The sequence below is a fragment of the Phocoena phocoena genome, chromosome 14 (genome assembly GCF_963924675.1).
Source record: "Phocoena phocoena chromosome 14, mPhoPho1.1, whole genome shotgun sequence".
Taxonomy (NCBI): domain Eukaryota; kingdom Metazoa; phylum Chordata; class Mammalia; order Artiodactyla; family Phocoenidae; genus Phocoena; species Phocoena phocoena.
In genome coordinates, this window is record NC_089232.1 from 36,102,612 (window position 1) to 36,127,542 (window position 24,931).

Consider the following 24,931-nt stretch of genomic DNA (forward strand, 5'->3'; position numbering starts at 1 on the left):
ATTGTATTTACAGAGATACAATTACTCTGTAAATCTGCTATAAAAGTTTCTAAACAATACAGTATCTTTACTTACCTCATCATGAACTAGTAACAGTTTACAGACTGGTTCCATCTATGGGCCACACTTTGAGAAGCACTGTTTTAGAGTGTGTGTGCATGTGTACTTGTGTACTCTGGCACACGTTTGGATGTATTGGGTACATTCAAGTTACAGCATATAACGTAGATTATATAACAGCTTTATATGATAATTAAATGCATTTGGTGAGCTCTTTGGTAAAAATGGAGTTTTTCTAGAAGTGACATTAAATGCTTAAATTGTAAACAAATACAAATGGCATATATGTGAATACAGTTATCTGTTTCAAAACACAGTTGTCCGGTAATACTTCTAAAGCATAAAGTAGAAAGTGTTTTGTAGTGTGAAATGAAGTCACCTCCTCTCTGATTCACACTCAAGTTTAAATGGGCACAGATACTTTAGATAGGAAATGTTCTGTGCAAAGTGTATATACAAATGAGGCTTTTAGCACTGAACAGTAGGAAATGTTTCTGTCATGTGAAGCATTAGATAAGGGAGTTGTTACTATCATACCTTCCTTGCCTCAGAGAACAGTTAATTATGGGACTGGTCTTTGGTCCTAGTGATAGACAGCCATTTTCTTAATGTTTACAGAGTGAGAGAAAGTGTTTCCTACAAGCAACTCCACATTCTTTGTGAGTGTTAACAAATTCTCAAGCTGATTCTGATTTGATGGCTTGCAGCTGTCTTCGTCCTTCTCTCCTGGAGACTGAGGCACGTGAAGGCAGTCACCCGGAGTGGGACTTGTGCACCAGGCTCTGTGTCCACCTGCATGTCTGTCTGCCTGGAGGGGCAGCGTGGCCTTCTTTCACAAAGCCTTGGGAGGAAGTTCTGGGAAGTTTTATTATGGTTAGCCTTATTCCTTTAGGATGAGACTCCTAATTGAAAATGATAATGAGGTGTCCGCGAAGATGTTCAGCCCCTTGAAGACCAGGCTTTATTCCTGTGCAGGACTACCCACTTTCTGGCCGAGTGCCCAAGACAGCGTAGATGCGGGATGAGTTAAAGGATTGAAGGAGGCCATTCAGTAAAAGGCAAGTCGCCTTTAGAAGAAAAACTGGATAACTACAAAGCACTTTCTAGCGTGTGACGATGTCAGAAAGAGTGAGTGGCCTTGAGGAGAGCATTAACACATGCCTGTGGGTAAGTGGTGTAGAGGGCATAGGGAGTGAGCATGGGCCTGGCTTGATTAGAAGCATGTCTGCTGGTCTGAACAACGGCGTAAGTAAGGACAGCTTTCTTGATTCACTGGTTGGAAAGTGAGGTCTCTGAGTCAAAGGCGGGTGGACTTGTGATTGCCGTTTAGCTGGTAGAAGTTCTGAGATAAAGGGCCATTCTCCTGAAGGCACAGACAGCTGAGGGCGTCTCCACTCAGGCCAGAGCACACGAGGAGACCTCCGAGGCTGTGCGTGTCAGGCGAGGTAGGCGGGAGTTAAAATCCAACCCATTCCCCAGTGCTCAAGGTCTGAGATAGGAGGTCATTGTTTCTTTGAAATCCCCGCTGGAACCACAGTAGGTATTGTTTTAGGAAATGTGTCGAGTACCCAAACAGCAATGCGTATAATCAGAGCAAATTTCTTTTAAATTAGTCCGGTTGCACTCAGGCATGGCTGCATGCGATGAAATTGAGCCGTGGGAAAACTTGGGCTGGGCAATCCACCTTCCTCCACTTGATTCTAGACGGAAAAGCAGTGGCAGCTCAATCACTGTGGTCATTTAACACAGTCCAAGCACTCCGCCACATGTCACCAAACAGGCAGAAAGGCTCTATGTGTGATGAGGAAGGAAAGGGCGTTTTGAAAGCACACGCGGTTCTACCAAAATTGTACATATTCCCTTTTCTCCAACTGGGTTCTTTTCATCGCTCTAGGTGTGTTCAAGCTGTAATCTATGATACCTTTACCTGTTTAGGTCATAGTATTGTCAGTGTTTTCTTGGGCTTTAAAAATAGATCTGTTTGGGGGAGGGAAGTTGAACCTGCATGGTAACGCCGTAGGCATGCGAACGCAAGCCCAGGAGCACAAAGTCAAAATCACGGTTTCCATGGTAACGTTTAACTTGTCTGTGTTGTACACATTTCTCAAGAAATACATTCAACAGACTACCCAGTGATAAAAATTGCTCCACCGGCACACAAAGATAGATTTCCCAATGAATTCCTCTGTTGTAACCAACCCTGGGCAGGGAACTCAAGTCCAGGTCCTGACCTCTGAATCCACGTCTTTTTTTACGGTGGAAATTCTTTTTTGTGGGATTGATTCCATCTCCTTCCTTTCTCCTTGGCAGATATATGTTGGGGAAAGGAGGAAAACGGAAGTTTGACGAGCATGAAGATGGGCTGGAAGGCAAAATTGTGTCCCCCTCCGACGGTCCGTCCAAGGTGTCTTACACCTTACAGCGCCAGACTATCTTCAACATTTCCCTTATGAAACTCTACAACCACAGGCCCCTCACAGAGCCCAGCTTGCAAAAGACCGTGCTCATCAACAACATGTTGAGGCGGATCCAGGAGGAGCTGAAGCAGGAGGGCAGCCTGAGGCCCGCGTTCCCCGCCTCTTCGCCGCCCGCCGACCCGCTGGGCTCCAGCTACCGGGAGGCGCCGCCTGCCTTCAGCCACCCCGCGCCCGCACCCTGCGAGCTGGGCGGCGCTGCGCCCCTGGAGGCCTGCCTCACCCCCGCCTCACTGCTCGAGGACGACCAGGACACGTTTTGCACTTCCCCGGCCGCGCAGCCTGCGGTCCCCGCCAGACTCGCACCTCCTGCCCTCCCGCCGGAAAAGGACAGCTTCTCCTCCGCCCTGGACGAGATTGAGGAGCTCTGTCCCACATCTACCTCCATGGAGGCCGCGGAGGCCACCACCGATGACCCGAAAGGGGACTCCGGCGGGCCCGGCGCGCAGAGACCCGAGGGGCTCCAGGACGGCCGGCCCGACGACCCGAAACTGATGGACTCCCTGCCCGGCAACTTTGAGATCACCACGTCCACGGGCTTCCTGACAGACTTGACCCTGGACGACATCCTGTTTGCCGACATTGACACGTCCATGTACGACTTTGACCCCTGCACGTCCGCGTCGGGGACATCCTCAAAAATGTCCCCCGTGTCGGCCGACGACCTCCTCAAGACGCTGGCCCCCTACAGCAGCCAGCCCGTCGCCCCGAGCCAGCCTTTCAAGATGGACCTCACGGAGCTGGACCACATCATGGAGGTGCTGGTCGGGTCCTGAGCCCCGGGGCCCGTCGCCTGCACCCCGCACCCCGACAGCTCTCCGCACTGTGCATGTACCCTTGCTTGCCTTTTTCTGAGAAAAAGAACATTCTACAAAAGGATCACACTAGTTTTTGCTTTGAGCAGAGTTGGAGTGCCTTCATCCAAGTATGACCACTTTTAATATGCTTTTTTGAGTGGTTCCTCAGAGACCTAGTCCCCGGGAACAGGAAAGAATACATTTGAAGACAATGTCACTATGTGGAATGACAAAAATAAACAGCTCAAGTGAAGCACAAGGAATAGGTTGGAAAAGCTGTAAATTGCATGTGCATATTTGTCTATTTTTTCTATAAGTTTTATTGCAAGAGGTAAAAAAAGAAAATATATATATATATTATTTAGATAATCTCAGTACCTTTTCCGGCATTTTCGCCCTGTATAGGTTGACTTGGCAATTCAGCCTTTTTAGAGGCATTAACTACTCCTCGTAAGTGTTGCATTTACATGGCTGTTTAGAAACTGCTGCCCAAATTTATTTTATATTTTTGTACAGATTCCGCAGTTTATGATATTGTTTTTCTAAAAACAAATGCTGTTTATACATATGAGATAGCTATTTTGATAGGATTTGCTCACATAGTTCCTGCAAACTTCAGATGTACAAGTTGCACTTGTACTTTTATAGAGTTGTAATGTTTTATATGTGTTTGGTGCAAAGAGAAAATTGGATCAAATCAATCCGCAGTCGATGTCCCCAGATACGCGCACGTGCGCGCGCGCTCACACACACACACACACACACACACACACACACACACACACACGCAGCGCTTTAAGAAGGGCCAGGAGATATCACACCCAAACTTCACAAGCACCGACCCCCCCTGGCATGAACACCCGCCAGCACTGTGACTTCCAAAGCCAGAGCCACGTCTGCTCATCAAACTTGCATTAAGCGGTTGGCGGGAGGTGGCCATGGAGCTCGGGGTTTAAGTGATGGTTCTCTTTAGCTCTCTCTCTGGAGGGGAAGGCTACCAAGTACTCATTGTATTTATGCCAAGTCTGCGCTTTTAATTGTTTTTATTTTTTTAAACAAAACCCCAGATCTTTCCCTTTTTGGCATAATTTTTATGAAGACCTGAAATTTTACACACGAACAAAATTTTATGAAAAGCAACTGACCTCTTCATGGAACTAAACCCTGTTGCGACGCTTAGGGCTCGTCAAGAAGGAACTCTCCCCCAGAAGGCATCCATCATGTCGCTCTGTTGTCTTTTCCTGCTTCCCTTCCTTAGAGCTTTCTTTCCCTCTGTTGCTAAGTGCTGAAAATGGCATCTTCACGATCACCACAGTGAGCCCAGCTCTCCTCGGCCCAGCCTAGGATGCACTCTTGTAACACGCATGGCTCCTGAACCTGGAGTTGGTCCCATTACGTCACGGCCTCCGATCTGGTTGCTTTCTTAAATCAACTGCTTTAACTATACTTTACAAGGCTGTTTTACCCAAATACACAGATAGGACTTTCTATGCATGTTCCCCTCCTCCCCCATTGCCATTCTCTCTCTGCCAGGAGAACTTGAGAACTAGCTTTTTATTCCTAGCGGTGTACATTTAATTTTAAAACGTTTGCAATGTATCATGCTTGTTGCCGAAATTGTTAATGGCCTTTCCGTTTCAGTCTTTTCTTCCTTCCAATGGTACTTTAGCTGGTTACAACCTATATTGTTGAAATGCAGGTGGCTTCTTTAGGAATAACTTTTATATTTATTTAAGAATTTTTAAATTATGGGATTTGTGTTGTTGTTGTTGTCTTTGTTGTTGGTCATTTGTCAATATTCAGTCACCAATTCTGCTCACTTCTTGCCATGGATAAAATTGAGTCTTTCTGGCCAATTAAAAAAGACAGCTTTATAAAATGGCACTTTAAACAAGCCATAGATAGTTTTATTTTTATAATACACATGGCAAAGCAAATACATTTTGATGAAGGAACTGCTCATCTAAGCAAAAGATTCGTGTATGATATGATTAAATCTTTCTACGTTCTGATTTACTCCCCACCCCCACCCCCTCCCGCCAACTTGAATGTGTTTTTAAAGGCTAATTATCAAATCAGGTGAGCAGTGAGAAACCGATCAAACTGCACCGTTCTCCAGCAAGCACCCTCCACCGGACACCTCTTACTACTGCAGATGTGTCATTCCCTTTGATAGGACCAGGGACCATGTAGTTAAGGTGAGGGTTGTGGTAGATGCTTCCGGTGTCACCGTGCCTGTCCGTTTGAAGGGCTTCCTTTTCCTGTAGAGAGCAAGTCCGCCCAGACTCCATGCTTCTGCTAACTCAAGGACCTGGCAGACTCTCCACATGCCGCCCGCATACACATACGTGTACATGCACAATAGTGTTGATTATTCCGGACAATAACAGGGTAAGGCGGCTGATTTGCCATTGTTAAAAACTGATTGATAGTAACTTAGAACAACTGTACTTCGGTTGGATTAGCAAATCGTGTGTTTAAACAAATCCCATATGTTGGGCAGCAGTTCAAATAAGCACAGCGAAGTGTTGCCCACACGTGGTTCTCTGACTCTCCCGCGTTTGTAAGGCTGGGCTTCAGGATCAAAAACAAAAAACCCCCAACAGCAGCACGCAAATGCTTTTTAATTCTCTGGACACCCTCACCGTAAATTCTTGATATTCAAGGTCTAATGAGGAAGACGTGGGGAATTAGTGGCCCTTTTTCAAAAGAACAAAACCATCAAGTGTTCCAGTTATCTTTGTGTCTTATTTTTACAAAGTGATGTCCCGACAGGGAAGAACGTGAACCTGTGTGTGATCTCCAAGTCCCAGCTTGAGTGTGGGACGTGCTTCCAGATGCCACCCGGCAGCAGTGCCTTCCTGTGTCTAAAGGACATCCTGTGGCATTCAGAGTCAGGCAGGCAGTTTGAGGTGCCTTTACGAGAGGGACAGAGAGACATGCTGGGTGGGGCTGGGAGAGGACAATTATTGACAGTGATGTGCAATGAAGTGACAAGATGAGAGCAGAATAATAAGAGCTTTGAATTTGAAGTGATTTTTTTCATAAGTTATTTATTCCTTTTTTTCTGTGTAAATATATTTATTTTACTGTGGAGCTCTAACAACATCTGGATCGTAACATGTGCAGAATGTATGTAGGAATTTATTCTCCTGTAGGAATGTCAATCTGTATTAAAAGGGGGTCCGAGCCAGACCCCTGGGTCTTCTCATCGTATGCACAGTCCACGTTCATTTTTACTCTCTCCTCTAATATGGGTCGATTTGAAATATGCAAAAGGTATGGATGAGGAATGTTTTAATACCTCCAAATTTTTAAGAAAATCAAGCATCAAAGGGTTGATATTTTTTAAAGTTTTTTTAGTCGCACTTTCTCTCTTTATGACAGAAGGGGCATCCACACCGACGCCCTCGCTCACACCAAAGGGTGAGAGCTAGCCACAGCCGCCTCCACCGGAGTGTCTTTCTCAATTGTGCTGTTTATTGCCATAGCCCCTTGGAGTGTCCCAGCTGCCCTGAGATCGATCAAGGAAATTTCTTAAGTAAATAAACTCCAAAGAGCCAAAGTGTCAACTTACGGATCATTTTTAAAGCTTAAATTTATTAACCACCTTTGTGGTAAACAATAAATTATGAATCTGCAGGGCAGCCTTCTCAAATGACAGGTGCAAAAAATAATAAGAGAGAGAGAGACTCTACTTCGTGCAGCGATTGTTATTCTCTGTATGAATTGACTTAATTTCAAAATCTTGCTGTTACAAATTGGACCTTTATATGCTTTCTGAAAATAATTGAAAAGAGCATATTTAACCTGTTTCGGCTGGAAATGGTTGACTTCCAGTAACTGCCAATGGCAGTGAGGTGTGTGCGTCCTGCTTATGTACAGTTGTTTTCAGGGCTTCTAAGAATGAGTCTGAATGGTTCTTGAGAATTAGCCAGGATCAAATGCTCTTGCAAGCAAAGCCAATAAAAATTTTGGACGTCTTTTGGGGATAACAAGTTTGGAAGGGAAGTCGGTCCATACGCGCAAACAACAAAGATTTGGAAAAGATGTACATAGTGACATGTTTGGTGCATGGTTTTTGAGGAGGGCTTTTGTCAAACAGGAGGTGTAACCTTTCCCCCACAGACCTGAGAGCTGTGCCTTTTCTATGCAATATTACTAGACGTTACATCGGAACCCAGATGGTTGTATTCACATGTAGGTTTGGGCTGTAATCTAAACAATTGGACAGATTAAATGTACATGGAAATGAGCAGTCTTACTTTTGTAGTTTTATATTATACAATAAACAGTTAAAAGATGAGAGAGGCGTGTTTGCAGTTTCCTTCTGCCCAGAGCACAGCCAGCTCATGTGTCACCGTCTTCCCACGTCAGGGAACGGTCTGCCCGCGGCTTCTGCTGGAGTTGGTGCTGTCACCCGCCCCCTGTCTCTCACTCTCGGGAGCACTCTTCTCTCTCGGTTCTCCCCCTGCCTCTTGGGCCCTTCTCGGACCTCCTCCCCCAACTCTTACTAAACATTGGGCGGCGGGGGGGGGGGGGGGGGGGGGGCGGGGGGTGTTCCAGCTCTTTGCTGAGCCTCCACTCCTGCTTGCTTTCCCGAGGGCTCTTAATCCACTCAGGACTCTGAAAACGTATTTCCAGCCCCTACCTCTCTCCCAGGCTCTGGACTTGGTATCTGCCAAGCTTTGCCATCTCACGCTCAGTGGGTCTAAACCAGCCTCGTTCCCCCCACGGGGCTGGGCCTTCCCCTTTGGGCCTCTCTTTGGCCTCATCACCCTTCTCCCAGGTGTGATTCCGCCTCCTCCTTTCCGAACTTACCACAGCTTCTTCCGCAGCCCGGACCCTCTTCCCCCCTCGCCTCCAGTTATTGCATCTGCTTCCTACCTGCTCTTCACTGCCACCTGCTTGTTTCTCTAGCATCCTTGTTGCCCCCCACTGGTATTCCACAGCACCGGTGGTTCACGAATTTGTTGCACATCCTCCAGCAGCCCGACCCCCATTTCCACAGTGCGGCTCCCCACCCCTCCCACCATCTTCCACAGGGTCGTGGAGGAGATCCTGGGGAGTCTCCTTGACAGCGGGGCCGTCTCTGAGGGCATCGTGTGATCTAGCCTCACCTCCTCCAGGCAGTTCTGGGCCACGATACTAGCTGGTGAGGGAATGGGGCTGGAAAATGAGGGTTCCGATCAGTCAGCAGTGGAATATGGTGGCAGAGCGGGGAGCGTTGGGGAGGTATTATAGGTTGAATTGTGTCCTCCGAAAAAGATCTGTTGAAGGTCTAACCCCCAAGACCTCAGAATGTGACCTTAATTCAGAAATAGGGTCTTTACAGAGAAATTAAAATGAGGTTACTCGGGTGGGTCTTAATCCAATGACTAGTGTCCTTATGAAAAAAAAAAAAAAGGCGGGGTGGGGGGAGATTTTGACACATACAAGCACAGAGAACACCATGTGAAGACAAAAGCAGAGATCAGGGTAACATGTCTACACCCAAGGAGCACCAAAGACTGCCAGCAAACCACCAGAAGCCGAGGGAGCAGGCTGAAGAGTTCTTCCTCACAGCCCTCAGAAGGCACCAGCCCTGCTGGCACCTCTGTTTCCGACTTATGGCCTCCAGAACAATCTATTTCTATAGCTTAAGTCGCTCTGTGGTACTTTGTTACGGCAGCCCTAGCAGACTAACACGGGGGAGAAGAGGCTGAGCTCAATCCAGACATCCCAATGGAGATGCTCGTTAGGCCGCTAGAAATAAGAAGCTGTTGCTCACTGGAGAGGTTTGTCTCTGGAATATGAGCATCTGCTATTAATTAGAGAGAGAGCTTTGGCGACTCGTTCAATCTCTCTGTGCTTGTGAGGAGGAGATACAGTCATGGCTCCTAAATCTCTTTGAACATGTTGACGGTGCAGTAAACGCACAAGCTGTGGATGTCGTCTCTCCTCACATGCCTCCAACTGCACCTAGTGCATAGTAGGCACTCAAAACATTTGTTTAATTAAAAACAAACAAAAAACCCCTGTGGTTCCTCCTCTACAGCAGGAGGGAAGCACAGAGCGTGGTCTTCCTTGTTTGGGTCCCAGGCCCACTCCCGTCCGGCCCTTTGGACGCCCCCCATTGCCAGCACACTGCATGCCCTTGCTTGTGCCCGCAGTTCAGCTTGTAGATATTCTACCCGTCACTCCCGGGCCGAGCTCAAGTGTGTCCATGAAGCCTCCTCTTCTTCGGGACGGCTCTGCCTCTGCAAAGGCACTTAGCAAGCCTTGCCATGTCTCTGGCTAGCTGTGCAACTTTGTTTCCTGTGCTACCCCCCTGCTGCTGCTCTTTAGAGAGCAGTTCAAAGAGATTTAGGAGCCATGACTTTATCTCGTGATGTTCATCTTTGTCAGAGGTCGGCAAACTTCGGCCCTTGGGCCAAATCCTGCCCACTGCCTGTTTGTGTGAATTTTATTGGAACACGGCCGCATTCATTTATGTGTGTATTATCTATGGCTGCTGTCCTACTACAGTGACACAGAGACTGTAAGGCCCTCAAAGTCTAAAATGTTTGCTCTTTGGCCTTTAACAGAAACAGTTTACCAAACCTTGATCTTTGCAAACCATGCAATGCTTAGAACAGGGTCTGACCATAGTTGAGACCAGGCCAGACTTGCTGTGCTCAGGGGCTTACACAGACTGGGACGTCTGGAGAGGGGTCTGGAAAGTGAGTACAGTACAGAGGTGAGGGCAGGGATCCCAAGGACAAAGAGTGCGAGGCGGGGATGCGAGGGTCCGAGACGGCGGAGGAGCCAGAAAAGCCCCGCGAGGATGGACATCTTCACAGCGCTTAACACCTAGGAAGGAAAGGGCCCCGTTTTACAGATGTGAAAGCTGAAACACAGAGAGGGGAAGTGATTCTTGTTTAAGGGGGGAGAGCATAGCATGGAGGTTCAGAGTTTGGCTCTGTAACTGGACCACCTGAGTTTGAAGCCTGGCTCCATCATTGATAGCCTGTAACCTTGGGCAAGTTCCCGAACCTCTCTATGCCTCAGCTTTCTCATCTGTTAGATGAGGGTAGTAATTGAGCTTATCTCATGCAATGATAGGGATTAAAGGAGTCCATACATGTAAAGCACTTATAACAGTTCTAGGGAATTAAAACAAGAAGTCCACAAATGTTAGCTCTAGCTAACCTGAGAGTGGCAAGGCTAAAATCCCGGCCTCCACTTGGTGTGGGGTCTTAGGTTGGGCCATTAAGCAAACCTGGGGCATCTTAATGTGGAGGGCACGTTTTGTGGGACCACCACCATTTCCACGCTTGTGGTCATGACTCTCAGCTATGTATTTACTGAGGACACTGTGCGCCAAGCTTGTGTGGCAATCTGGGGTCCCAGAGTCCCTATTGTCTCCTCTGTCTTTGCTTTTAATGTATGTTTGCTCCTCCTGGAAAGGAATCTTAACTGAATGGGGAGATTCAGGATTACCACTTCCCGAGCACTCACACGAGCCAGACACCACTAAGTGCCGTGTATGGGATCTCGTGGACTCTGCCCGAGCCCTTTGAGGTTTATCTTACCACCTCTGCTTTACAGAGGAGGGAGTCCAGACTCAGAGAGGCTAAGCAACCGCCCAGAGGTCACACAGCTGGCACGTGGCAGAGCTGGGATTGCAGGCCAGGCCTCTCTGACCCTTATAACCCCTTCAGCACACTCTCCCGTCACCCATCCTCGCTCCTGGTGTCATCCAAGTCCACCTGCAGGCTGCCGGCTGGAGGCTGAGCAGGTGTCCCAATCGAAGCTTCACCTCTGTCACTTGTCTGACCTTGGGCAAGCCACTTCACCCTTCTTCTTCTCCACAGGGGTACGGCTCCCTCCTGGCACACTGAAGCATTAGCCAGTGGGACAAGAGAGGAAGATGTCCCAGTGGGGCCAGCAGTGTACCAGGAGCTGGGACTGCTCTTACAGGGCTGAAGTCTCTGTGTGACCTTGGGTCGGCTGCTTCCCCTCTCAGGGACTCAGTTGGCTGGGTGGCAAAGGAAGGAGGCACACGCATGCCACATGCTTCGGGCCATGGTTCTTCTTGGCTGCAAGCTGGAAGCATGGGGGCCTCCGCCAGCATCTCTGGGCATGGAGCCCTAGGCCTCAGGATCTTACGGAATCGCTCAGGTGGGAGGAGAGCTGCTGCTCTAAGTCCCCCAGCGCCAGCCTTCCCGGCTGCTGGTGTGCAAGACCGGGAAGGCACACACACCATCCCTGGAGCTGGGAATCCCCTTGCGGCAGGCTGGCTGTCCCAGTCCCACAGCCTGCCCCTGCTTCCCTCCCTCCCTCCCTCCCTCCCCTGGCAGGCGGGGAAGCCAAGCTGCCAGCTGCTAGCAAGGCCTATTGTTCAGTAGTGACAAGAAATGGCTGCAGGGGCCCAGACCCGGGAAGGGCTGGAGACAGAAAGGGGGAGGGGCGGGCCGAGCTGGGGAAATGTCTTCAAGGGGGCTTGGCTGCCTGGAGAAGCTGGAGCACAAATACCCCCAGCAGACTTTTTCACACTTGTCTTCCCGGGATGTCATCACTGGAGGATGTGCGTGTCACTGTTTTTTTGTGTTAGTGTTACCGCGTCAGGCTGCCTCTAGAAAAGGATTTATGGTCACTTGTCTCCCAGCTGAGCGCTGAAAACAGTGCCAGGTGGCCAAGTGCTTTGAAAATGGTGTTGTTCGAAGTCAGTCCAATCCACGCGCTCATGGGAAATACCGCCTTCCTGGGCCTGGAGACGTTCCAGGGATCCTGGACATTTGTGTATAGCTTAATGGTGCAGGAAGCATTTCACATACATTTGTGCTGTTTGATTCTTGGGACGACTCTGGAGGGGGTGGCAATGGAGGGAGGCTGAGCTTGCTTGGGGAAACTGAGGCACACAGAGAGGCAGGGCTGCAGACCCAGGCCCTGGACTCCTAAATTTATTACCTTCCGGTGCTTCAGAGCTTAAAGAAACTGGCCAGAAACTTAATTATGAAAAATAATGGTCAACAGCCAGCCATGGAGCTAGAAGTTACAAATCCCTTGGAGCTTTGTAACAGACTCAATGGGAACTGAAGTTACTCAGAGCTTCTGTTCTGTCCTTTCTAGTGCAGTAGCAGAGCCCTGAGCTGGGGAGGGCTTTGGAAAAATGAGGTAGGGCAGGACTGGTCAGGGAAGGAGGTGGGAGTTTAAGTTCAATGGGAAGTTGCTGGAGGGCCAGGAAGTGGCCTGATTCCTGTTTAGAATGAATTTGAAATTTGAAATTAAAAATATGAAACCATTCACATTAGCACTATATACTTAGGTATGAATATAACAAAATATGTACAAAACTGATATGAGGAAAACTACAAAGCACTGATGAAACAAATCACAGAAGATCTAAATAAATGGAGAGATATTCCATGTTCATGGAGAGGAAGAGTCAATATTGTTTAGAGGTCAGCTCTTCCCAACTTGACCTATAGATTCAACACAGTCCCAGTCAAAATCCCAGCAACTTAGTTTGTGGACATTGACAAACTGATCCTAGAGTTTACGTAGAGAGGCAAAAGACCCAGAACAGCCAACACAATATTAAAGGAGAAAAACAAAGTTGGAGGCCTAACTACCCAACTTCCAGACTTACTATAAAGCTACAGCAATCAAGACAGAAAGCACAGTATAGGAAAAAGAATAAACAAATAGATAAATGGAATAGAATAGATTGCCCAGAAGTACACACACACAAATACAGTTAACTAATCTTTGACAAAGGAGCAAAGGCAATTCAGTGGAGACAGGATAGTATTTTCAACAAATGGTGCTGGAACAACTGGCCATTCACACACACACGCACACACACTAAAAGAATCTAGACAAAGGCCTTATACTCTTCACCAAAATTAACTCAAAAGAGATCGTAGACTTACATGTAACATGCGAAACTGTTTAAAACCTCTACAAGATAACACGGGATAATCTAGGTGATCTTGCGTTTGGTGATGACATTTTAGATAAAACACCAAAAGTGTGACCCATGAAAATTATAAATTGGACCTTATTAAAATTTAACATCTCTGCTCTGCAAAAGACACTATTAGGAGAATGAAAAGAAGCCACAGACTGGGAGAAAATCTTAGCAAAACAAAGTAAACAGTCCAAGTCCAATTAAAAATGAGCGAAAGATCTGAACAGACACCTCACCAAAGAAGATATACAGGTAACAAGCATATGAAAAGATGGTCAACATCACATGTAATTAAGGAATTGTAAATTAAAACAATAATGAGGTACCACCACAGACCCCAAAACACTGACAACACCAAATGTTGGTGAAGATGTGGAGCAACAGGAACTCTCATTCATTCTTGGTGAGGATGCAAAATGGTACGCTTTGGAAGACAGTTTGTTACAAAGCTAAGGATACTCTTACCATATGATCCAGCAATCATGCTCATAGATATTCATCCAAACAAGTTGAAATATAATGTCCACACAAAAATTCGGCACACAAATATTTATAGCAGCTTTATTCATAACTGCCAGAAACTGGAAGCAACCAAGATGTCCTTCAATAGGTGAATGGATAAACAAAACGTGGTTTATTGATGCCGAAAGCTCAGCCTCTCTGTACATCAGTGCCGAATCAACTCTCTGAGAACAGAGTTTTGGGTGAAGCACCCCAAGCTCTGGTCTGCCTCAGGACCTTTGCATTTACTGTTCCCTTCCCCTCTATCTTTGTATTTCATTGAACCCTATGAAATGACTATTTTTGTAGATTAAAAAAAGGTTAAATATCAGGATTCCAAATATATCTTATTCCTTCTCATCCTCCAAATCTCAGCTCAGACGCCACCTCTTCAGAGTGGCCCTGACTGACCATCCCACTCCCAACTAGGCATATCACTCTGTTTTATTTTCTTAGTAGCGTTTATTACCATGTGAGGTTATCTCATTTATTCCTTTGCTTTCTCCTTCTCCTCCTCCTCCTCCTCCTCCTCCTCCTCCTCCTCGTCCTCCTTCTTCTTCTTCTTCTTCTTCTTCTTCTCCTTCTTCTCCTTCTCCTTCTTCTCCTTCTTCTCCTTCTTCTTCTCCTTCTTCTTTCTCCTTCTTCTCCTTCTCCTTCTCCTCGTCCTCCTCCTCCTCCTTCTTCTTCTTCTCCTTCTCCTTCTTCTCCTTTTTCTTCTCCTTCTTCTCCTTCTTCTTCTCCTTCTTTCTCCTTCTCCTCCTCCTCCTCCTTCTTCTTCTTCTTCCTCTTCTCCTTCTTCTCCTTCTTCTTCTCCTTCTTCTTTCTCCTTCTCCTTCTCCTTCTCCTTCTTCTTTCTTCTTCTTTTTTTCTCTCCTGTAGTATATAAACCTCCTGACAGTAGGGACCTTGTCTTGGTCAATAAGCTTCTCAGAGAACAGATGGTCTGGGGACCCCAGATAATTGTACCACCCTAGGGAGGGGGAAGCTACCCCACTGCCCCTGAAATTTGACTGATGTCATATTTCCAGCCAGCTCTCTGGTTGGGAACAGAGCCTGATTTACCTGACAGAACAATAGGGAAACATGATATTTTCCCCTTATGGGTTGAGGGCCAAGTTCAAAGCCTCCTCCGTTGGTAGAGTGGAACAGCAGCATGGGCTGGAGGCAGAGAGGACTGGGTGGGAACCAGCTTTGCCCCAGCTACCACCTCCTCCAGCCTGTCCCCCCGTAACAATAGAATAGCTTTCCTCACACTTACCATGTCCCCTCAGCTCCTACTCTGATGCACAACTTTTAGTGGCTCCCTATTGCCATGAGGAAATATGCAAACCCCTTTTCAGGCTTTCGAGGCCCTGCTTTCTCGCATCCCACTGACTCTTCCAAAAGTCCCCTGCCTAGGACACCCTCTTCTCCTCCCTACCTCCCAGGCCCTTCCCATCCTCTGGAGTTCAGGCACACCTCCTCTGGGAAGCTCCCCTGACTGCCTGTGCTCACAGGCTCCTGTGCGCCCCCCCCCACATTAGTTTGTTCAGCTCATGGGGTTTCGAGGATTGCTGGGGCCTGTTTCAGAGCTCGGGCTCCAGAAGAACAGGGACTGAGTCCAGGGAGTGTGAGCGCCAGCTGGCTGCAGAGTATGACTTGTTGGAAGGGGAAGGAGGGGAGACTGAGGGGCCTCCCAGTGGGAGAGGACCTTTGTCTCCTCCTTGGTGGGTCCAGACCCCTAAGAGCACACCAGCTCAGGAAGCTGGGCCACAGTGCCCTGGAGAGGGGTCCATGCAGCCGTCCCTCCTTCCCTTCCTCTCCCTGCCCCAGTGTGGAGCCAGCCGAGTTGACTAAAGTGGCAGGAAAAACGTCCCCCACCCTTCCAAGCTGCTGCACATCTGTGCCCAGACAAAGCCAGCTATTAATCCTAGCTTTTGTGTGAGTGTTTGGGTGTTGAATTCCACTTGGATCTGCCAGCCTTTGGAAGGGGAGATTGGAGGGGATTTAGTGACAACAAAAGGAACCCACTGAGGGGAATGGGAGGGGGCCAGGGGAGCTAAGAAACCCAAGTGCATTCGCTCTGAGCTTGGTGAGGGCTCCTGGGAGCCCAACTTCAGCCAGAGCCTAGCAGGGCTCCCAAATTCCCAGGGTCTGAGTCACAAAAGAGGCCACTCCCCAGGAGAAAAACACCAGCTTCACGGGCCTGCTGTCCACTCCAGATGCTGTCTGGGTCTCGGCCCCAGCCTGACAGGGCCTGTGCCCTGCCCCGGTACCGCCTCTTTCAGACTGGGGCAGCCCACTACCCAGGGAAGTCCAGGATGGGGGAGACAGGAAATAGGGAGCAGGCAGAAGGCTGAAGCCCCAGGGACTGAGTCCAGATCAGGGAGAGCCTCAAAGTCCCCAGGAGTCCCCAGCCAAGTCAACCACACAGCAATAAAGGCAGAGGGCCTGAGGCACTGGGCTGCCTAGTGGCCTGGATCCGGCTCTCCCGAGGAGTCCTTGGGCACATGGTCCCGGCCAGATGTTCAGCCTCCAGGGACTCCTGTCCCCACAAACCCTAACTCTGGCTGAGGCATCAAACCCTCAGAATAGCCCAGGACAGGGCCATGGTGTGTGTGTGTGTGTGTGTGTGTGTGTGTGTGTGTGTGTGTGTGTCTTAGAATGTCCAGTAATTCTGAGCGGGAAGACCTGCCACCCCAGGCAGGTGTTATTTGACTAGTTTATGTAGCAGAAGCTCTGCTCTCATTACTAGATTAATAAGTGGTCTGAGGTGTGAACTGAACCCCCCCCCGCCAATCTGCCCCTGCCCCTCCTGCTTTGTGAATTTCACTTTTTAAAATGCGCTCCCCATCTGTGGCTGTTTGACCCCAAAGGCTCACCGAGCTGTGGAGCTGTCGGGTGACACAGTGAAGTACAAGTTGTTTTAACTCTATGTGGTGCGGAGACATACCCCGAGCTTCCTCCGCATTTCTCTACCTTATCTGAGATGTCTCGTAATATTCATTCGTTCATTCAATAGTTGACTGAAGTACTGCTCTGCAGGCCAAGTTCTGCTTTAGCTGCTGGGCAGGAGATGCAAAATGTAGCTGCCTGCTACAACCAAGGTTCCGGGCTTAATGAATGATTTTCTAGTGGTTGTTAGCACATCCACAGATGTTTTAGTCTACCTTAATTAACTCTAGAAATAAAAGGGTGAACTCAAATCATTCGTTCATTCATCCCCTCACTCATTCAGGAGAGGTGAAGTCAGGCTGGCCCACCAGGTCCTCTGTACTAAAAACCCCAAACGTTCTCCCAACTCTCTCCTGGTCCTTGGGGAAGGGGATTTCACAGGTGCTATAAAGGCTCTCTCCTCCTGGCACTGTTTCTGGTGGACCTGGTCTCCGGCAGCCCCCCTCCAGAGGCGAGTTGAAGAATAGGTGGGCCACGTGCTGCCTCCAGGACAACGGCCTCCTCTGGGTCAGGGAGCGGGCGCAGCTCCTCCAACTCTGGGATGGAACCTTCTGGAAGCCAGAAAGCCACTCCATTCCCGGTTTTGTCAGAGAGCACCTGCACTGTTGCTGAGGAGGCTCCCCGAGGCTGGGTGACAGACCCCAGCTGCTGCACCGCTTGCAAAACCCCGTGCCCGGGGACACCTCGCTCTGCACTGGGTCCCGTCCATAGGAGCTTCCCGCCAGGTTGACAGCGAGGGGCTTGGAGGCACAGAGATGGTCATGGAGGTTGAGAGGATCAGTGACTGCAAGTGGTTTTTAATCCCTTTGTCCTACATTGTAAGGGACGGGGGTTGGGGGCGGCAAGATGAGTCCACAGGCCTTGGGCGGCACTGATGCAGCCGCACGTGGACTGCGATAAATGGGGTTACTACTATGGGGGGAAGGTCAAGATGGGTACCGGTCTGCGGGCATCTAAGGATGGGGTGTGGAGAAGGGCTGGGGTCGGGAGACCTCACCAAGTGCGGCTCACAGGTCATCGGTCCTGGCGCAGAGACTAGGCAGGCCCTTCTGCATTCCGTGGCTCTGGGGCTCGGCTTCTCTCTCCAGTTTTCCTCCCAAGATGGTCACAGGACCTCAGTGAGGGTCACGACCATCAGAGGCTCCCTGTGTGTATCTGCCCACCCCTGGGGCAGGAAGGGTCTGGCTTCCCAAATCAGTAATGATCAGAAGTGCCATTTATTGAGTGCCACATGCCAGGTGGCATGCTAAGCTCTTTACGTTGCATTAGCTCTGTGAAGACTTGCAGCCACCCATGAGGTCAGCACTATTATTATTCCCACTTTATAGCTGTGCACACCGAGGCTTAGAGAAGTTGAGGGCCTGACCCAAGATCAAATAGCTAAATGGAGGTGGAGCCAGGACTTCAAAACCTGGGCTCTACTCTATTCTGATGGGGATCCCCAAGACCTCTGGATCTTCTACTTCCCCAGGGCCACCTCCCTCAGCCATTTCACAGCCCAGCAATGTGGAAAAGGCCTGGGAGAGGAGGAAAAATCCAGTTTGAGCCTCTAGTTTGGCCTCTTGGTCAAAGATGAGATGCAGTGAAGAAGATGAGTGGTCAGGAGATTATCTGGAGATTTTATTGCTCCAGGATGACCCCTCTCCTCTCAGAAGAAAACAGATTAGCAAATTTTGCTCTTGAAAGTAAAATTTTAAAAGGAAAAGTTTTTTTTCCTTTTAACAAAAGCAAAGCCAGAAAATACAGAGACACAAAAATAAAAATGTAAAATGCCTTTCTATTACTCAGAGGTGATGACTGCTAAAACCCTGCATATATTTTTGTCAATATGCAAATATTTTGTCAATATGCACTTTCTAAGTGCAGACACATATACGCACATGCTTTTTCACACTATATTTTTAACAGAGTAAAAATGTTATTATTTGGAAACTGCTTATTTTTTTTCACTCAGTAATTTATCTAAACATCTTCCTAAGTAGGGACATATTTATTCACCCACTATATCATATTCAACAGCTGTGTGGCATTGTATTCTACGGCTGTACCGTAATTCGTTGAACTAATCTCCTAATGGTAAGTATTTAGGAATTTCTACTTTTTGTTCCTGCTGTGATCAGCAGCTCGAGTTAAAATCTCAGTACATCCTTATGTAGAACATTGAAGTGAAATTAATGAGTCAAAAGGTGTGTGTGTGTTGCCCAAGAGCCCTCAGGAAATGTTGTAGCCATTTATTCTCGTATTCGGAGACCCCTGCCCCTGCCCCACCCCAGTGCCCGCAAGCGTGCGTGCGTGCGCACACACGTGCACGTACACACACACACACACACACACACACCCTGTTGCTATTTCTGGAATATTCTTGCATTTAAAAAACAGGTTGACAATTTGATACATGAAATACTATCTCATTATTGTTTTATTTAGCATTTCTTTCATTATTAATTGGGGTCAACAGTTTTCATGTGCCTATTAGCCATTTTCATTTCTTCTCTCAGTTGCCCGTTCATGTCCTTTGTCCATTTTTCTATTGGATACGCTTCTTTTTAGCACAGTTGTCCTATTTAGGTGAGTAGTTCTCAACCCTGGCATATTAGAATCACCCGGAGGACTTTAAACAAAGAAAGAAAAAAGGGAGGGAGGGAGGAGTGAGGAGGGAAGAATGACAAGGGCAGGAAGGAAGAAAGGGAAAAGGCCCCATCCCTGAGTAAATATTTGGTGGAGCCTGGGTTTCAATATTTTTTAAAGTGTTCTCGTGCTTCTAATTTGCAGCCATGGCTGAGACCCTTGTTATAAATTAGATTTCTCCCACTGTCTGGCTCCAAATGCTTTCATCGCAGAATCTATTTTCATTTCTTTGACACCCAGTTTTCTCTTGTGAAAAATGGGCAGCAGAACTGGGAAGCAACACAGCACCCTCATCCCAAATTCTATAAATCCCATCAAGGAGGCTGGAGTTTCAGGAAAGAGGGTGAGGAAGACACTGCGGTCAGGCTCTCTGACAAGCATTAAAAATGCTCACTCAGGCAATTAGACTTTCCCTGAAGACAGCCTGAGCCCTAAATGGAGGGGACAAAGCTGGTGTTCTTCAGAACACGTTTGCTTCTCTACTGCATCTGCCTTCAGATGCACAGCAATCTTGCCCTCTCTGGGGCTTCAAGGTGTAGAGTTAAAGTCTTATCTGAGGCATTTCATCTCCTTTCAGATGTCAGCAGGAGACAGGAGGAGTGCAACCGAGGAATCAGGTCCTTCAGGAGGGAGCCATCCCCCTGGCACCCAGGCCTGCCCTGGGGATGGGACGGATCCCTGGGTCGGTGCAGGGGCTGCCTCCACCACCTCTAGTCCTCTCAAGGGGGTTATGACATGCTCAAAACAAACCTGAGTACCGTTAAAGCTCAAAGGCTCTGTCCCCTTCCCTCCACCATAGTGCAGGGCGCACAGGTCCCACCTGGGGGACAGGATGGGATGAAAGGGTCTTTCTGGTGAATCAGGCAGGAAGGTCCCTGGAAATCCCCAGGCTGGCTTGGTGCCACTCCAGGTCGGGCACACGGAGCACAGAAACGTGAGCCTTCCCGCCACCGCCGCCGCCGCGCCCGAAGGTGGTAGACCACGTGCCTCTGCTTGAACCCTGGCCCACCTGGTGCCTGTGTGTGAACCCAAGCGTCTGTTTCTTCATCTGTAAAATGGAGTTGGATGCTGATGTTCAGGGCTGCCGAGAGGACTAAAAAAAGCGGTATGTGGGGCTTCCCTGGCGCAGTGGTGGTGCAGTGGTTGAGAGTCCGCCTGCCGATGCAGGGGACACGAGTTTGTGCCCCGGTCCAGGAGGATCCCACATGCCGCGGAGCGGCTGGGCCCGTGAGCCATGGCTGCTGGGCCTGCGCCTCCGGAGCCTGTGCTCCGTAACGGGAGAGGCCACGACAGTGAGAGGCCTGCGTACCGCAAAAAAAAAAAAAAAGCGGTATGTGGCACATTGCAGGTCCTCAGTAAATGCCAGGACCTCTCTGTGCCTGCCCCTCCACACCCTTTCCCTACCCTCGCCTGTCAGAGCTGAGGGCTCCAGTCGAGCTCGGGAATCTCCATCCCCTTTTTCATCCCCATGGCCCGCACTTATTCCATTTCTTAGGGACAGGGAAAGCAGCCCTGCCTACATGGTCCCCAGGCTCCCAGCGCTGAGCGGAGCTTGCCCCGGAAGCTGCACCCCTCCGCCTGTGCCCAGGCTGCGCCCAACCTCCCTGCCTTCTCTCCTACCATCTCCTTGAGAATCCCATGCCTTTGCACTTTCCTGACCAGACTTAACTAAAACACATACTGTAAACCTAATATTTATTGAGCACTTACTTTGTGCCAGGGACCAAGCTTCAACTCCATTACCTTATTAATTGTTCACAGGAAGATTTTTGTTACCCCATTTTACAGATGAGGAAAGTCAGACTAGTTCTTTGTAAAATCACAGGGCATTAGGGAACAGAACTGGATTCTTATGCCACCATGCTGTGTTTGGTATCATATACACTGACTGCCTATGTGCCTGCCCCAAGGAGCTTAAATTCCAGCAGATGTTCTCTCTCCCTCCCCTCAGCTCCCACTGCATCTTGCTCTGCTCCCTCTTCACCATTTATCCCACCCTGCCTTGCCTCGCTATTTTCTGGGTACCTCTCATCTCCTTTGACCATGGGTTCCCCCAGGACAGAAAATGTGTCTTTGTATCTTCATCTTTGAGTCTGGCACAAAGCTTAGAACACTGTAGGTTCTTAAATTATGTTTCTAATTCTAAAGTAACGTGTTCAGTATAGGAAAAAAAAAAGGAAAACACAGAAAAAGTAAAGCAGAAAAGAAATATCACCTATGATCTCACTACCCAGAGAAAACTATTGTTAATATTTAGGCAAATTTCCTTCCAGTCTCTCTCTCTCTATATATAGTATTTATAGGTATATAGTTTTTATTCTGCATAAAGGAGACATCTTACAATACCATTTTCTATGATGCTTTTTTTAAAAGTACTCTTTGCTTCTGACTTTTTAAAAAAATATTTATTTTATTAATTTATTTGGTTGCACCAGGTCTTAGTTGTGGCAGGTGGGCTCCTTAGTTGTGATGTGGGAACTTTTAGTTGCGGCATGAATGTGGGATCTAGTTCCCTGACCAGGGATCGAACCCGGGCTCCCTGCTTTGGGAGCACGGAGTCTTAGCCACTGCGCCACCAGGGAAGTCCCTGTGATGCTTTTTTACCTTATATCATGAGCAATTCCCACATCATTAGAAATTCTTTGAAAATGGTGTTTTTTGATGGCTGTAGATTGTTCTCTCCTATGACGGTGCCCCTCCTGTTTAAATCACTCCCATAAACAACTCCAAATGTGGTTCATTTACAGCCTCTCTGATTATTCCCAGAGGAGAAATACCTGAAGTGGAATTGCTGAGACAAAGAGAAAGGATATTTCCAAGGCTCTTGACACATAACAGTTGGCTCTGAACAAAGCCCTGCTCTATCAAACCCTCTTCCATGCCCACCCACCCAGATGTACTCACCTACTAGCTGGAAGGCCCAGTGCCCTAGGGCCCCCTCTCTCATTTCGACTCCCCCTGCCTTTTCAAATGGTCAGAAGCAGGTGGGAGGGTCCTGGGAGATGGGACTTGAGAGACTTGGCCAACTGATGCCCAAATCTACCCCTCTCTGATCTGCACTCCATCATCAGAATTACTCCTTTGGGTTAAGGGCAGTGTGACTCAAAAGTTGTTGGTTGTACAATGGACTTCTAGTTGGAGACATTCCCACTAAGCCATGGCCACTAGGCAGATCTTCTTAGTCACTAGATTAACAGCCGAGACTTGGGCCTCAGGGATTGGGACATTACAAAGTTATGCATGTTTTTAATTTTATTGAATATATTATGTAAAAATATTAAAGATTACTCTGGGGAAAAAAGACAAAACATCATGCCTACATCTTTTCCCTTTTCCCACATTTTTCTAGGTCAGGGAAGTAGTCTCTGTGAAAGGGAAATAACCTCTAGTGAACCTTTAGATCAGTATCTTCAAAAGTATCCAACACTTTCTTGGATAGATTTTCATTCAGCCTATAATGACATCCATAGAGCAATGGCCATGGGTCTCTAGCACAGGGCTGGATATATGAGCCACCAGGTGCCGTGAGCCCCTCAGAGGCCATGGCCAATACAGCCAGAGTGCTTTTCCAGCTCCACTGTAAACAATTTGGGATTTAATCTAAAGAGATTCTAAGTGGGTCAATTCTTTGAGGTAATTTGTGTCAATTTCCAAGTCACTCCTGGTCATCGTCCAGGAAAGACAATTTTTATTAAAGAACCCCAGGGCTGCCTGTAGGGACAGCCTCCCCAGTCCCTCACCAGTCAACACTCAGCAGAGGCGGATGGCTGCGCAGAACAGCCCACTAACTGAGGGAACCCAGGCAGGATCGTCGTCCTCAAGGAGCTCAGCCTGCCCTCCCACCGAGCTGGGCTGGGCGGTGTCCGTGCTCCAGAGCGGCGGTTCTCAACCTTCGCGAACGTGCGGGTCTCTGGCAGGACCTGGGAACACAGCCTGCTGGGTCCAGAGACCAGTGCTGGCCCGAGAGTCTGCATTTCTAAGTTCAAGTTCCGGGGGGATGCCGAGGCTGCTGGTCCCAGGGTCACACTTCGAGGACGCTAGCCCGGGAGCTCGGAGAGAGGGAACCAGGGGCACCCCGGGGCGGAGGGGCGCGGAGGCCGGGCCCGGGGCCTCCCGAGAAGGAAGCGGCGGAGGCCGGAACCGCGGGCGGCGGCGCGGCGACTTGGTCCGGGTGACACGGGGGCGGCGGGCGCCTTGGCGGCGGCGGCGGGAGACCCCTCCGGCCACCCAGGGCGCGGCGGCCCGGCCTCCCTCCCCGGCCACGCGGCAGCTCCGGGGCGCCCCGCGCGGCTTCCCGGGCCTCTGCGCCCACCGCCCGGAAGGGAGACAAAGGCACCACGGGGGACGGAACTGGAGCGTCCCTCCTGAATGTCCAGACTGTCTGGGCCCCTGCTTCTCAAACCCTTCCTCCTTCATGGCTGTCATTGGCGCTGGGCTCTCCTCCCTGCCCACGGCGGGGGCGGGGGCAGGAGAGCGCGCTCCACATGCAGTCGCTACTCTCACTACCCGCCCCGCACCAGAGGCCGCCGTCTAGAGCCCCAGATTCCATCCCCAGAGTGGCTTCTCACAGCCTTGTGACCTTTACAGTTCACCTCAGCTCCCTGGCCTCGGTTTGTCCTGGTGTAAAGCAACTGGGTTGGAGGGGGATGTTTCTGAACTTCCTATCCTATCCACCTTGACCTGTGAGTGGCAGGTGGTGGGATGGGGTCTGGTGCAGGGAGAACATGGTTGAAGCTGGGTAGGGGCTGTGAGGTGGTGGAGGAAAGGAAGAGGGGAAGCGGGAGGGGGCCTCCCAGGTACCTTTGCAAGCTCTGCCCACCCTCAGTCCTGGCCTCCAAGTGCGGGCTGGCAGAGCCCCTACCCAGGGAAGACACCCACGGGAATCCCCTCGCTAGCTGGGTGCCTGGTTTGCAGTCACTGTTTGCCAGAGGATGAGGAAAGGGACAGGAAGGAACGTGCAGGCTGGACTGGAAAATCCAGCTGGGCAGGAGGAGCCCTGACTGTACCTCAGACTGGAGGCTGAAGCCTTGCTTGGCCCTGTCTCCACGGCACATGCCCTGCTGGACCCTGGGGAGCCCCGTCCAGGGGCACAGCTGCCACTGGGTTGAGAGCTCCTGAGCCAAAAGTCTAGTAGCTTTTAGTTTTGAGGCCGCACACATGTGCTCCCGAGATTGTGTGGAAATATTATTTTCAACTTAAATCCATCTTTGTACAGATTTACTCAATGAGTTCATAGATGTTTAAAATTAAGAGTTCTTAATTTACAGCCTTGGCAGCAGCTTCCAACACATTAACCCGAAGACCTCGTATCCTCCTCAGCCCACCCCTGCTCCCCTCTGCAGAAAGGGAAGCGCCCACAAAATGTCCAGATGGTTCAGAGAAGTATGTAAGTCTGTTTGCAAGTGGCAGAAATGCCTCTCCAAGTAGCTTAAAGATATATGCACCTATAAAATATATAAGTATAGACAGTATTTTGTATGTGTATTTGGCTCACAGAGTCTAAATAAAGGTTAAAAACTGGTAGGAAGGACAGGGATGTTGTTGGGCCCTGAATGTGATAGGACTCTCTGATGGCAGCTCCCAAGCTTAACAACTTAAAGTCT

The 24,931-nt window shown here is 49.0% G+C and overlaps 1 protein-coding gene across 1 annotated transcript; it reads left to right on the forward strand.

The window, feature by feature from the left end:
• Positions 1–2,374: 2,374 nt before the first annotated feature.
• Positions 2,375–3,310, forward strand: SERTAD2 (SERTA domain containing 2). Its single transcript, XM_065891621.1, has one exon. The coding sequence runs from the start codon at positions 2,375–2,377 to the stop codon at positions 3,308–3,310; it is 936 nt and encodes a 311-aa protein (XP_065747693.1).
• Positions 3,311–24,931: the final 21,621 nt, after the last annotated feature.